Here is a 14,667-nt window from a genome sequence, read left to right on the forward strand (position 1 = left end):
GCAGAGCCCGGGGTGCAGGGGGGGCACAGCAGCTCGGGGTGAGGAGGAGCAGGGGGGCACGGACAGACTCCCCTGAGCCTCAGGAGGACAGGCACGAGTCGGGGAAACAAAATGATTCTTCTGGTTAAGACAGCATGGGTCATACTAAAGCCAGGATTTTTTTTTTCCCCCTCCAGCAAGAGCAGGGAAGAGACAAGCTGGCCAGGGACAAGATTTGGTAAAGGCAAGGCTTCATCACAGCTCAGGTAAGGGGAGAGCACAACCCTGCAGCTGTAGGTACACACAAACCCACATGGTTTTGAACACAGGTCACGCTTTATTCCAGTGTCTGCTCACCAGCCCTGGCATGGGGACAATGCCAGGAACAGTTACCAAAATAAATTACATTTGAAATTATTACAAAGTAGCATTTTCTGGGAAAGAACCAGCACCTGGATTAAAATCCCCCCTATTTTAATAACAGGATATCCTAATCCCATGGCAGAGTAACTCCTGGGAAATGCTGCCTCATTTAATGGCTGTGAAGTGTTTCACACATGGAGTTACTCACAGATAATCCTTGAAGTCATTCACAGAAATAGGAAAAATTGAAGAAAACCCCACACTGCCCGGTGCTTCTCCATGAAGGAAGAAGAGTTTGGCTGATCCATGAAGAGAAATCTCTTCTGGAGGAGCAGCTCCTTGCCCCCAGCTGTGCCAGATGTGCTGCAGGGCCCAGCCTCCCCAGAAGCACAACAGGCACAAAGGAAGTTGTGTCTGGAACTTGTATTTTTAAATGTGGAGAAGGTGGGAGATAGTATCAAAGGTCAAGCATAGCATCTTCTCAAGAGTTCCACAGCTTGGGCAAATTAAAAACAAATCCAGCATTAAAAATAAGTTGAGGTCACTTCTCTCCCACAACTTGTCTCAGCAAGATTTAGCCACTCACAGCTACAGCTGGGCTGAGTTAAAAAGCTGCAGTGCAGGTCCCATCTCCCCTTTCAGCACAGCAGCTGGATTTAAAAACAGTAAATCAAGATTCAGAATCTCCCCACCTTGGTTATCATACCTTCTTACTACATCTGACTAAATCCAGAGAGCAGAGGCACTCATGGCACAAGCGGGCACACAACCAGAAGATCCAGTGCTGTTCTAGCCCAGTAGCCTTGGCCAGAAGAGCTGGGATTTATCAGAGATCTTCCTCTGCTGCACTGGTTTTTATCTCCTTTGCAGCCAGGGCCACCTCTGTGTCCTTCCCTACCTTCTCCTCCAGCTTCTCTAGCACTTCACACCATTTTTCTGAGAGCCTGTTGGTTCCCTTTGGCTCTTCAGGTGCTTTTGTCACCTCCTGTGATAGTGGAGCCATCTCCAACTTGGGTAATTTTATATCACTCCTCATCTCTCTCTTCTTGTGCTTTCTGCTGTCCTGTGCCACCTTAGCCATGGCCCTGAAGGGCCCCACAATCCAGTTCAGAGGGGTGTTGTGAGTGACATACTCGAAGAGGACATCGAGGGACCTCCGCGCCTCTGCCACACGCTCCTGGCTCCGGGCCAGGGTGGTTCTGGAGAGGTCCTGGAAGGACACAGCCCTGGAAAAAGAGCTGTGGAGCTTGTGGATGTGCCGAGTGGCCCGAGACACGGCTTCCTGGATGCTGCTGGGGAGGCCGTGGATGCTGAGCTTGAGGCTGTGGTAGGCGGGCTGGAGCTGCTGGGTGATGATCCTCAGCATGGCCAGAGTGCGCGGCTCCACCTGCCGGGAGAGAACAGCTCAGGGATGGCTCCTGCAGCCGGGAGAGAACAGCTCAGGGATGGCTCCTGCAGCCGGGAGAGAGCAGCTCAGGGATGGCTCCACCTGCCGGGACAGGGCAGCTCGAGGAGGGCTCGGGAGGGCCCGGCCCGCGGGGATACCTCTGGCTGGCTCGCAGTTCTGACTTGGTTTCCTTTGGGCTGCGTCAGGCTCCAGTCCACCCACAGCTGATGGAGCTTCTCCCGCCCTTCCAGCAGCTTCTGGCCAACCTCCTGTTTCACAGATTCAATCTGATAGGAAAAATGAGAGGAAAGGTTGTACTGCAAGCACACACAGAGAGGGACAAGCGCTTCCCTGCCAGGGAAGGATCCAAGGTGACACGGAGCTGGTGTGGGATGGAGGAAGAGCTTCCAGCCGGATAGCAGGGCAGGAAGGGCTACAGACAGGAGGAGGAAGGGCAAAGCGTGTTGGTACCAGTTTTATTGCCAGCTGCAGCCGTGAGAGGGTGTCCTGGGTGCGGTGCCTGAAGCCCTGCAGCTTGGCCAGGGAGTGCTGGTAGGCGCGGTGCCGGACCCTGCCCGACAGCGAGCCCAGGCGCACAAAGTAACTCCGCTGCCTCCTCTGCTCCTCCACGGAGGCCACGCCAAAGCCCTGCACCGTGGTGGCCAGTTTACCTGGAGGAAACAAGAACAGAGTGCAGCTGGGCTCACTGCCAGCTGGGAGGGGTGGAAGAGGTTGGATCACTCATTGGAAAACATGAAGGCTGAAGCTTGCTGTGGGAGCAGGAGGTTTGTAGCTGCTCATGTGTTAAAGGCAGGTTAGTCCCTGCTCAATCTTCAGGTAAGCAGACTTGATGGAGAGGTTGAAGCATGAACTCATGTATTTATTTACTTGGAGGCTGATGGACAAGGACCAGCCAGTAAATGCTTGAACTCTGTCCCATGCCATGTGGCAATTTGGTGTTGACAGCCAGCAACTTGGTGACAAATTCAGAGCTACCTGTCTGCTTCAGAAGCTGAGTCTTGCTGTGTCAGGTGCTCTCTACTCACATGGGAAAGGACTTGCATCTACAAGCGCCAGGTAAGTATTTTCTTACCTAGTTCCTCCTCGGTCATTGGGAGGTAATGATCCACCAGATCTTCTGACATTCCCAGGACAGATTCCACACCTCCAGCCACTGCCTGGCTCACTGCCTTGGCTTTGCTTATGCTGTTGGTCACCACCGAGTTGGTCATCTCCACGCCCTCCTGGAGAACCTCCCTGCCCTGCTCCAGGGCTGTGTTGATCTTGCTGGTGATGGTGCCATAGGCAGCATCCAGAGCTGTACTGACCGTAGAGGTGACAACAGATTTGGTCTTCTCAACGCTGTCTTGAACAGCCCCTTTGGTCAGGTCCACTGCTTCGGTCACCTTGTTGGCCACCAGGTCCTTGGCCCCCTGGGCAGCCCCCACAGCTGCAGTGATGGTGGAAGCAACAGCAGACTTGGTCCTGTCAATGCTGTCCTCCACCGTGTGCTTGGTGACATCCACGGCCTCTGTCACCTTGTTGGTCACCAGCTCCTTGGCTCCCTGGGCAGCCTCCACAGCGTTGACAATCGTAGAGGCAACTGCAGACTTGGTCAGGTCAACACTGTCTTCTACGATGTGCTTACTGAGGTCCACTGCCTTGGTCACCTTGTCTGTCACCAGCTCCTTGGCCCCTTGAGCAGCCTCCACAGCGCTGACAATCGTGGAAGCAACTGCAGACTTGGTCAGGTCAACACTGTCCTCCACCATGTGCTTGGTGACATCCACAGCTTTGGTGACCTTGTCCACAGCATCTGTCACCTTGTTGGTCACCAGCTCCTTGGCTCCCTGGGCAGCCCCCACAGCTGCAGTGATGGTGGAAGTCACAGCAGACTTGGTCCTGTCAACACTGTCCTCCACAAGGTGCTTACTGAGGTCCACAGCCTCTGTCACCTTGCTGGTCACCAGCTCCTTGGCTCCCTGGGCAGCCTCCACAGCGTTGACAATCGTAGAGGCAACTGCAAACTTGGTCCTGTCAACGCTGTCCTCCACCATGTGCTTGGTGACATCCACAGCCTCTGTCACCTTGCTGGTCACCAGCTCCTTGGCACCCTGGGCAGCCTCCACAGCACTGCTGACAGTGGAGGTGACCACAGACCTGGTCAGCTTGACACTGTCCCCAACAACATTTTTAGTGAGGTCCACAGCTTCAGTGACTTTATCAGCCACCGCTTCCTTGGCCTCGCAGGCAGCGTCCATAGCAGAGGTCACTTTGGTGGACACCAGCTGCTTGGTGTCTGAGATTACCTGCACAGGGAGAGGCAGAGAAAGATTTCTTCTTGTTATTGTTCCAAAATATGTTTTCCCTCTCTGAAAAAGCTTTTCCACTGGGGTTAGTTGTGCTTGCAGTGGTGGGAGGGCCAGGGAGGTGAGCACACCTGTATTGACATGGACACGTTCACTCCTGCATGCTGAGGGCACCTCTCTAGCTTTCCCTGCTGCTGAGCTTTATTTATTTCCCCATATTTCTGTACCATAAAACTTCCATCAAGCCATGCCTTGAAAAGCCTTTCCTTACCTTGTCTGCTGGCTGCTGCAGGAAGGGCAAGTTCTCCTCCAGCTGATCCAGACCTTTACAGGCATATTCATTCACAAGAGCAACTGGAAGAGACAATAAGCACCAGTTTATTCTTACATTTGAGGATGGGTTTTTGACCCTACAATGGCCAGTTGAGGATACACTCATGAAAACAGGCCCCAGAAAAAAAAAAATCCCCATTCTAGGGTGGGATGTGTGTGGGCATCTTGTTAAAAGTGAACAAACCCTAAAATTCATCAGGTTCAAATAGTCTCCATTTTGCCTTCCCAGCTTTCTAACAGTGGACTTTAATCCAACTGCACTGTAGCACCTGCCCTTGGTGGGCAGGACACTGGGTTTAAAGGGTTGAGAATGTTGGGATAAGCCAGACTGAGCTCTATTCCAGACTGACACAGCTCCTGCTTGGGATGGTCAGAACTCCGTAAAATCAAAACTCAAAAATCAAACTCTGCTTCTCCTGGAAACAGTTTCACACCCAGGCACTTCAGTGTTGGGGAGCTGCTGGGTGGGAGGCCCAGTGCTGGAGGAGAAGGTGCTGTGGGAGGTGGGATCACCCTACAGGCACATGACCCTCCCCTCCCTCCTGCCCCCAGGGTCCCCCAGCCCTGCACTTACTCTGTGGCTCGAGCTGGCTCAGGATGGGCTGTGCCCCTCCCACCACACTGCCCACAGCCACGGCAGCCACGGTCTCAGCCACGCTGCAGACACCACCGAGGCACGGGTGGGACTCCTTGGTGTGGGTGTAGGCAGAGGAGACCAGGTTGAAGGCAGAATTGAGCAAGGGCAGGCTGGTGACTCGATTGACAGCGCTCTAAATCCAAGAGAAACCCTGGCATTAGAGCCCAACCTGAACACAGCCGTGTGTCTGTCCAGAAAGGTCCCAGCAAATCCATCTCCTCATCCTCCAACTCATCCAGAGGCCTCCAACAAGCCAGGGTTAAGAAGTCTGAACTCTGTGCTTGTGAATTCTGAGTCACACTGGTTTCAGCACCAAACCAGGTGTGGAAGTAGGACCTGCAACAGCTCCTGTTTCAGAACTACTTGCATCATTTGGCCAGCCCTGAAGTTGTCTCTTGAGCAAAACAATTGCCTTCTGTACTGAGGGGGTTTTGATTTGGCCACAGCTTCACAGGGCTAATCTTTCTGTCCCCCCAGCCTGGTTTTGGGGTGCTGGCAGAGGTTTACCAGCACATGTCAGTGGGTGATTTAACTGCTGTGGGTGCCCTGGCACCTACCACACTCTGCTGCTCCTCAGCCTTCAGCAGGTCTGGGGTTGGGGTCTTTCCTGAGGCCATACTGACTGCAGCTGGAAGGAAAAACAGGAGTATCATGAGCACAACTTCATTTCCTCCAAAGAAATAAAATCCTGCCAGGACAGGGGAAAAGCAGCAGGCAACAAAGCTGGGATTTGTCATTCAGCTGCTCCCAAAAAGGTTCAGGTTAGAAATAGGTGAGAACTCTTTTATTTGTCTTGTGTTTTCTCTGTGGGGTGGGATGACCCTGCCTGGGCACCAGGTACCCACTAAAACAACTCCATCACCCCCCTCTTCAGCTGGACAGGGGAGAGAAAATATAACAATATAGCCAGCCTGGGAAGGACATGAAAATCCTGTGGAGTTCTCCCTGGAGGATGAGCCAGGTTTCCCAGCTGCAGCATTCCATGGCTACCTGGAGACTTGCCTTCACATCCTACTGACCAGCAAGGCAGGAAATCTCACTTCCTGTGAAACCAAGGCTCAGAGACATTCTCATGACATAATGGGATTGAAGAAGTATAAGATGTTGCAATAATCTGAACGGGTATTGTCCCCCAGCACAGATCTCCTGTGGTATCTGGACACTCCTGTATTGGTAATAAACCCAGGATTACTCTGAGCCTTAGTCAGGCACAGCAGGGATTTCAGCACATTTGTTCTTTGGGACAGTCTGCTTTTCTCTCATTTGCCAGTTAATTCCTATTCTTAGATTTGCTATGACATTTTCCAGTGGAAAACCCTCAAACCAAAATTCCTGCCAAACTGGATTTCCAAGCCACGCACTGCTCCAGGCTCACTGGCAGACTCTTCCCAAAAAAGCTTGCCATCCGAGTTGTGGTGGAGCCCATTGTCTTGGTTCTTGTGTTCTTTGCCTCGTGCAAGGTTTTGATTTTGCTGAGAAACAGGAACAGAGAGATGGAGAGAAGTAGTGAAACCAGCATTTGTGAGCCCTGGGCTGGGCTCTGCCACGGGCCAGGGACATCTTAGGAGATGACTTGGCAAAACACCAGATATTGTTGCATTAACCACTGAATTAATTAGAATTCAGTGAGATTTGAGCAGGGCAGGGATGCCGAGTGCCACATGCCTGTAGCAAAAGTGTCACCCAAGTTGTTACCTCCAGCCTCTCCAGTGCTCCTCTGGGAGCCCTCCCCACTTATCTGCACAGCAAAACCACCAATGGATCCTCACCAGGCTGGGAGAAGTTGTAAAAAGCTGCTCCAAAGCAAGCAAGGCTGAATTTAGTCCCAAAGTCCACGGTTTGCTGGCAGTGGCTGTCCCTCCTGCTCTGCCTCAGGGCAGGTTTGTTATTTCTTTGGAGCCATGCAGGGCTGACTTGGGGGCAAAGCACAGCTCTTTCAACACCACCACAAACAGCCCCTTTGCTCAGTTATTTTACTCTGGACAGGTGGGAAAAGCTCAGACTGTGGAGTTTGACACTGTGGTGGCCTTGGGGTCAGAGCCAGCACAGAGACACAGCAGCAAAAGGAAGAGGGGGGACTCTGGTTGGAATAATTCAGGAGTAACTTCTTGGCTGATGTAAAAACTGCTGTAAGGTTAGATCAGCCTCTGAAGTACAGGGATCCCATGTTAACTATGGATACAGCCTGGCAGGGACAATCCTTCAGCACAGTCATGTTGGAACAAGGTTTGCTCTCCACTGTGGAGGAGAAATCCATGTTTTGCAACACCCAGATTTGCAGTGTGGGCAGATCTCCACAGCATGGTTTTATTTTCTCTTTCCCTGCAGAAGTGCTGAGCAACCCTTGCTTTGCTTCAGAGGTTGCAGGAAAGCCCAGTGCTTGGCAACTCTGGGTCAGGTGGTTCTGAATCCTTTGGAGAAGCCACAGCCAAGCCAGGATGGCTGGGAGTGGAAATCCCAGTGGGCAGAGGAACAGAAACAGCAGCACTTTGTTTTGGTTGTGGTTTTCTTCATATGAAAGTGATGATCAGATGACTTCACGCCATTGCTACATCTGAAATATTAGGTCACTGCTGGAGAAAGCTCTTGAAACAGGTGGTTTCAGAAGGATCAAACTTCAGTGCTCTTTTCTAGCATCAAGGTCAAGAGATTTTCTGGGATCAGGAGCTGAACTGATCATTGCCCGTTTGGAGTCAGTGAAGGAGCAAGGGCTGGCTCCCTGATTTCTGGCACTGGCAGTGACCAGTTCATGTAAAACAGGTTCTTTACTGCCCTTGGCTGGAAGGTTTCCCTGCAGGAAGCAGCTCGGCTCCATGAGAACAGGCTGCTGGTGTGTGCTCCTGTAGCATCTTCATGTTCAGGAAGCTCCTCTCCCTTCCAAGGGATTTCACCTTGGGAGAAACTGAGCCACAGCCAGCAGGGCTGGTTCCGTAGCTTAACTGGCAATTCCTTAATGACCACCGAGGAAAACAAAGCTAAATTTACTGCTTTAGATGTGAGCAGGGAGGGCTAATCAGGGCACAGGAATTCAATTGTGGTTCAAGCACCTATTTACATTCTTTTCGAGATTTGCCACTGATACCTGGTTCCCAAAAATGCAGATCTGGGTCATGGGATGTCTGTGGGGAATGGGCTGCAAATGCTCTGAGGACAGAATTAGTTTTAGGAGGAAGGTCAAAGATTCCCAGCTTTGACCTGAGGACAGCAGTTTCAGGGACTGGCAGAGGTGGCCATCTCACCTTTCTGGACAAACCAGCAGCACTAGGAAACCTCAAAGATCAAAGTTACCCTTGCTGATGGATGCAGGGCTTCCCCCACACCTCCAGCAGAAATTCAACACCACAGCCAGTGGCCACCACTGGGTCAGTAACTGCTTGGAAAAGAATATTTTAGGAAAGAGGAGTGAAGTTTTAACTGAAACAGCTTCTCAGTGCTTCCCAGTCTTTCCATGAGGACAGAGCTCTTGGTTTCATCTGGAAGCTGTAATTTGCAGAGCAAGCAGCTCAGCACATTTCCATCTGGAATTTTCAGCAGAACCAGCTACAGAAACTGAAATCCTTCCCAGCCATCCACAGCTCAGGGTAGTCATGACCACATTTAAAGCCTTGCTAGTCTTGAGAATCGCTAATCCAGCTTGCCAAAGCTCCCTCTGGGGGCTGGCAGAGCCCTGCAGGGACAGGGTGCTCTGAGCAGTTCTTGTCACTCGGTTCTCGTGCCTCCACCAGAGGATCACGAGAAACAGCCCCGGGCAGGGCTGGCAGCCTGTCACAGGAGGGGAATGCCCGGCAGGTCACCTGCACCCTGTCCCCGGGGTGTCACCTGCCCCTGGAGCATCCACCTTGTCCCTCATCCCAAACACAGCGCTGTGCAGGTGACTGGTGGGAGTCACCCCCCAGCAGGACCCTCAGCAAAGAAGAAGCAGAAAAAGAGCTTTAAAACCCCAAACTGCTCAGTCACAGATCCACAGAGTTACCAAGGAGTCATCTCAGAGCTGGGAAGGAGCCTTTAGGGAACTGTTTGAACCCCACCACGGTTTGGGTTGGACCTCAAAGATCACCTGGTTCCACCCCCAAGCGCCTCAGCTGTTAGCCAAGGCAGACACATCGCGACAGCAGAAAATGTCACCTTTGCCCTCAGAGAGCAAAGCCCCCCACGCACAGAAAAACACAGCGGGGACACAGCAGGGACACAGCACCCGGGTCCTGCTGTGCAGGGGGCTGAAGGGCCCGGGGCACACCCGGATCCCCCCGCAGGGAGCTCCGAGCTGCAGCCCCCGGCACCAGCCCGGGCAGGGCTGCAGAGCCCCGGGGAGGCACCCCGAGCCCCCAGACAAATCACAGCCCCCACACCTTGCCCACCCCCCAGCCCAGCCCTACCTGCCTGCTCCGCGCCCGGCTCTGGTGAGACTGGGAGCACTGGTGAGACTGGGAGTGCGGGGCGCCGCCCCAGTTAAATACCCGCGGGGTGATTGGCAGCGCGGGGCCGATGGAGGCAGGAGCGGCCTGGCCAATGGGCACAGCACCGGGTGGGGCCGCAGGTGAGGGGCCGGGGTCCCCAGGGGCCGTGGTGGGTGTTGGAGCTGCTGTTTGTCCCCCCAGCAGGGGCAGAGCTGGCAGGGTGTGCAGGGCATCTCTCAGAGGGTGCCCCAGCCCCTGGTGCTTTGGCTTTGGAATACCCTGAGTTGGGAGGGGGCCACAGGGATCCCCCAGCCCTGCACAGCCACCCCAGCAATCCCAGCAATCCCCCCGTGCCTGGGGCTGCTCCTGCAGGGAGCTGCTCATGGAGGTCAGGCACTGGAGCTGTTGGAACAGGGGGCTGGGACAGGAGCTGTCCCCCTGTCTGTCCCCCAGCTGGGGGCACAGGGGCTGTCATTGCAGGGGGTCACAGATGTTGTCACCAAGTCCCAGAGAAGCAGGACATGGTGTTTGTGGTGTGAACTATCATCATCATCATCATCCTGATTTTTTTTGGCAAAGGTCCCCTCCCCACATGGGGGCTGCTGTGCTTCCCCAAGGAGTCAGAAATGCTCTCCCACCTCAGCCCGTGCCAGGCCCCAGCAGGCACCTGATGATGAAACTTTCTGCTTCTCCTGTTTGCTGGGATTTTCAGGGCAGGAGTTGATTTATTTTTTTATCCTCACAGAGGGCCCCGCAGTGCAGGACTCCAAGGAGCTCAGGGCTTTTTAACAGCTATAACAAATACTGAAAACTCCAGTTAATCCTTTTCTATTTGTGTCTTTTCATCTTCAGCTCTCCAAAACTGGTTTGAAAACATCAATTAAGCTTCCTGTTGTCTGTTTTCAAGATCAGCGGGGGAGGAAACCGAGGCACAGGTAAACATTATCTGAAGTCTTCTAACACTATTACAGTGATTGAGTCACCTTGTTTTGGGCCATGGATGCAGGAGACCTTGGCTCTGTTTCTGTATTGCCATTCAGGCAGGGGGGTGCCAGTGGTTTTTGAAAAATGTGCTGTTAAGCTGACAAAAATGTAGACAATTGTCACTCCTGAGCTTTGGGGCTGGAAGGAATCCTCATCCTGAGGCTGGCTTAGCTGGGAGTGCTGGCTGGAAAGGCCTCTGGAGCTCAGGCACTCCTGGAGAGCTGGGACCTGGCTGGGTCTGGGAGCCTCCCAGGGATGCAGATCTCCCACAGCCTCTCTGGCTGCTGGAACCACTGCGTGTGGATGTTGCATTAATGGAGAAACTGCTCCCAGTGTCCACTCTGAGCCTCTCCAGCTACAAATTGTGGCTTTTGCCTCTGGTTTGATCACCTGCACTGCTGGAAACAGTCCTTGTGCATTTGTCTGTGTGACATAAACTCCATCTTCCTTCATCACCTGGGAGCTTGTCACAGAGTCACAGAACCCAGAATGCTCTGGGTGGGAAGGGCCTTAAGTTTTTGATGCAGTTCTGAAGTGTTTGATAGCTTGTACTAAAACTGAAGGCAGCTTTAACAATTGTGATGTTTGTAAGGGAAATAAGAATTGTTCTTGTCTGTCCTGTGAAGAATTGATGAAATGAAGGGTTTTTTTACAGGAACAGGGAATCAAGAAATGAGTCCTGTGTATTTTGGAGTGTTGGCCAGTGCTGCATCCTCAGGTAAGGTGTCAGTGATCCAGCTGCCAGGGGGTTCCTGGGTATGAAGTGCCCCTGTGGGTCAGTTCTGTGTGGATGGTGAAAGTCTCATGGGACAGGTTCTATTTCATCCCCTAAGTGAGTGAAACAGCCCTGTCTGCAGGATGCACCTCATGTGGCTGTGGTGGGGCACAGGGGAATGTGAGAAGTGATAACCAGTAATTAAAATTAACCAGGCTGTGTTTAATATCTAATAGGTGGCTTTGATATTAGGGTAAAATGTTGGTGCTGGGATTTCCTGCTGGGTGGCAGAACTGCCTGCAGGCTCAGGACACTGGATTTGGGGGATTGCAGTGTCAGAGCAAAGGCTTGCACAATTGTTTCTGTGACCCTTGGTGCTGTATGAAAGACACAGATTTAAATCCGAGATAAAATCATCCTAAGAGGTTTGGTGGGGTGGGAAGGGCGTGGGAGGAAGTGGAGAAACACGTCTGGGGAAGGAAGAGGAGCTGTGCTGGCTGGGGCATGGCAGCCCTGTGCAGCCCTGAGCAAAGCTGCAGCATCCAGACCTGGGGCAGGATCCTTCAGGTGTGAACCCCACCTCTGCTCCAGGAGCCCCTGTCCCTCAGCCCTGCTGCTTCAGCTGCCCCTGGCTCCTTCAGCCCTGCTCCTTCAGCTGCCCCTGGCTCCTTCAGCTGTCTCCTGGCTCTTTCAGCTGCCCCTGGCTCCTTCAGTCCTGCTCCTTCAGCTGCCCCTGGCTCCTTCAGCTGCCCCTGGCTCTTTCAGCTGCTCCTGGCTCCTTCAGTCCTGCTCCTTCAGCTCCTGGCTCTGCCTGGGGACAAGGCCTCAGCCTGGAGCTTCTCACTTGTCCCATCCTGGTTTCTGTTGAGTGCAAACCTGCAGGCGTGTGGGGGATTTGGAGGGTCAGAGCCCTGTGTTGGGAGCCACTCCTTGCCCTGCTCTGTGGTGTGTCACAGCTCAGCATTGTCCCTTTGGGGCCCAGAGGCCACACGTGATGCTGGAGTTCCCACTGCAAATGTTCATCTGCTGCAGAGGAAATCATCCTGCTGCTCTCCCAGGGCACTGCTGCATGAGTAACCTGCCACTGTGCCACGGTCACCTTCCCCATGTCACCTCCCCCGGGGCAGGCACAGGCACGAGAAGTGATGAGAAGGATGATTCAGGGCTGGGGCACGAGGAGCTTTGGTTCTGTTCCTTGGGGAGGTGAAGCACAGCCCTTGGGTTCCAGAGCAGCCTGGGCAGCTCTGCAGGGCCCACGAGGGGACAGCTCTGGGTCATTGTCATTCACTGCTGTGCCAAGCCCACCACCCTTCCTGCTCCCCCCAGGCCTTCAGAGCACTCTCCTGGGTCAGGACCTGCTGCAGGTCTCTGCTGCCTCCCTCTGCACCAGCCCAGCAGTTCCCTCCTGTCTCCTGTGCCTGCTCAGCACACCTTGGGGTGAGCCCCTTCCAGCAGCTCCCTGAGCTCCCCAGCCCCTGTTCCTCTCCAGGCCCTGCTCTCCTTCCAGAAGGACCTCCCAGAAGGACAGGTGGTGGCAAGTTCCTGCTCCCCTTCCAGCCACTTTGCTCTCACAGCAGGGAACAGCCTGATGGTTCCTGGCTGCTCTCCCAATATTCCAGTTCACCTTTCTGCTGCTTTTTTTCAGGCTGCAGGATGGTTTTCTGCGTGCCTGGCTGCTCCTCCCTCTGCTGCTGCTCTCTTGCCTGAGGTAGAGGTGAGCTGGTGTAATGCTGCTGGGTTTGGTAGATGGGAGAGGGGATGTCCCCTGGCCTGCTGAATGTGTCCCCTCCATCCTCAGCTGTGGCTGAGACCCCAGCTCCTGCTTCTCCAGAGGCACAGGCCTCCTTTGCCCTCCCCAGCCCTGGGCTTTGGCCAGCTTTACCCCTGTAGGCTGCTGCTTGTTCAGAGCTTTGTGTGGAGGGAGGGGAACATGGGATCCGGAGAGTTCCTGGGTGCAGCATGACTGGATCAGCCCTGCACTGCTCCCCCTGAGCTGCAGCCCCACCTGGGGCAGGTTTCTGGCTGTGCTGTGTGTGACAGGCCTCAGTCACCACCTGTCCTTGGGAACAGCAATGCAAGGAATAGCTGTTTATGCACATAAAAGCAGAGATGCCAGTGCCCGTCTCCTGGTTTTGGCTGGGATAGTGTTAATTTTCTTCCCAGCAGCTGGTCCAGGGCTGTGTTTGGGATTTAGCATGGGAATAATGTTGATAACAACCGATGTTGTGGTTGTGGCTGTTGTGCTTACTCCAAATCAAGGACTTTTCAGTTTCCCAGGCTCTGCCAGCGAGCAAGGCCACAAGGAGCTGGGTGAGAGCACGGCCAGGAGAGCTGCCCTGGAGTGGCCAGAGGGATGTCCCATTCCACAGAACATCCTGCCAGTACAGAAACTGGGGGGTGGCACCTGTCTGTCAAGGTCAGGGTGGTGAACGACTGTGTTGTGCAGCTCTGGCAGGGAGGAATTCCTGCCCAACATCCCAGAACCCTCCCAGGCTGCAGGAAGTGCTGCGGCGGCTTCAGGTTAATCCTCCAGTACCTCCGCAAGGGCAAGAAATGACTTTGTGTCAAGGCAGAGCCTTCAGCCCTGGGAGGAAACACGGCCTGCAGGCTGCCTGAGTGCCCCGACAGCCCCCAGGCCTCCCGCCAGCCCGTGACCCATCCGTGGGGCCCATGGTGGCTCCGAGGACGGAGTGGGACGCGGCAGAGCCGCTGCCCTGTGTGTCCCCTGTGGCATGCAGGGCGCCACGTCCCGCTGTGGCTGTGTCGTGGTGCCCAGGGCCCCATGTCCCGCTGTGGCTGTGTCGTGGTGCCCAGGGCACCATGTCCCGCTGTGGCTGTGTCGTGGTGCCCAGGGCACCATGTCCCGCTGTGGCTGTGTTCTGGTGCCGTGGCAGCCCGCGGGGGCGGGGAGGGGAGCACGGGAAGCGGGCTTTGCCGGGCCGTGCCGCGCCTCGTGCTCCTTTGTCCGCGGCCGCTCCGGCCCGGCCGCGCCATCCCCGCGGCCCCAGCCCGGCCTCTCTCCCCTTTCATCCTTCCCTCGGAGCAGCCTTCTCTCAGGGGCCTCTTGGCCGCGCTTTCCGCCATCCCAACGGTTGTTTTAAGCAAATATTGGCATTTTGAGTTTCCTCGCGGCGCCGGTGGTTTTGGGGACAAACATCCTGCTGGGTCTGCTCGTTCTGCCGGCTCGCGCGGCCACGCCACGGCCCTGCCGTGTCACCCAGGCCACCTTGTCACCAGCGGGGCCCTGCTCAGCGCCACGAGTCCCCCTGGAGCTAACGGCCCGGGGAGTTAGAGCCCTTTTGCGGATTATTTGGTTTATTTGGATGGCTTTGTGTATTCGGTTATTCGGATTATTCGCATCTTTCGGATTATTCGGTTTATTCGCATGAGGGTAGGGCCTGGAGCCCCCCAGGGGGACGGGAACCCTCGGGAAGGCTGGCTGTCATAGGGGGGGGTCATTGGCGTCTCCTCTCCCGCTGGGGCTCCCCAGGTTTAGGACAATCCCCGGTACCGTGCCCGCGGCCCCGGGGGTTCGGTGCTGACGGAGCCCTTGGGCATTCCGG

General features: G+C 54.7%; 1 protein-coding gene and 1 long non-coding RNA gene across 3 annotated transcripts; one reads left to right on the forward strand and one right to left on the reverse strand.

The window, feature by feature from the left end:
• Nucleotides 1–11: 11 nt before the first annotated feature.
• Nucleotides 12–13,767, forward strand: LOC135284768 (uncharacterized). Its single transcript, XR_010349930.1, has 5 exons — nt 12–245; nt 10,258–10,340; nt 11,045–11,107; nt 12,750–12,818; nt 13,374–13,767. It is a non-coding gene; the product is annotated as an uncharacterized LOC135284768 (long non-coding RNA).
• On the reverse strand, nt 297–9,457 carry LOC135284747 (perilipin-3-like). Of its 2 annotated transcripts, XM_064396421.1 has the most exons (8): nt 9,385–9,457; nt 5,566–5,636; nt 4,946–5,141; nt 4,310–4,392; nt 2,823–4,038; nt 2,201–2,400; nt 1,888–2,016; nt 297–1,729 (listed from the first exon to the last, which is right to left on the reverse strand). In XM_064396421.1, exons 2-8 carry the CDS (start codon nt 5,623–5,625, stop codon nt 1,169–1,171), a joined length of 2,445 nt encoding a protein of 814 aa, XP_064252491.1. In that variant the 5' UTR covers nt 5,626–5,636; nt 9,385–9,457; the 3' UTR covers nt 297–1,168. The 2 variants fall into 2 exon arrangements, with proteins under 2 accessions (XP_064252491.1, XP_064252492.1); XM_064396422.1 differs by lacking the exon at nt 4,946–5,141 and having other exon boundaries at nt 9,385–9,420.
• Nucleotides 13,768–14,667: the final 900 nt, after the last annotated feature.

The sequence above is a fragment of the Passer domesticus genome, chromosome 21, assembly GCF_036417665.1.
Source record: "Passer domesticus isolate bPasDom1 chromosome 21, bPasDom1.hap1, whole genome shotgun sequence".
Lineage (NCBI taxonomy): Eukaryota > Metazoa > Chordata > Aves > Passeriformes > Passeridae > Passer > Passer domesticus.

Bases quoted from the DNA above. Each gene is read 5' to 3' on its own strand.
- LOC135284747 (XM_064396421.1), bottom strand. From the start codon at position 5,625: ATGGCCTCAGGAAAGACCCCAACCCCAGACCTGCTGAAGGCTGAGGAG. The intron at 4,039-4,309 runs GTAAGGAAAGGC...CTCCCTGTGCAG, and splicing joins TGCAGCAGCCAGCAGACAAG to GTAATCTCAGACACCAAGCA. The intron at 2,017-2,200 runs GTACCAACACGC...TTTTCCTATCAG, and splicing joins TGCAGCTGGCAATAAAACTG to ATTGAATCTGTGAAACAGGA.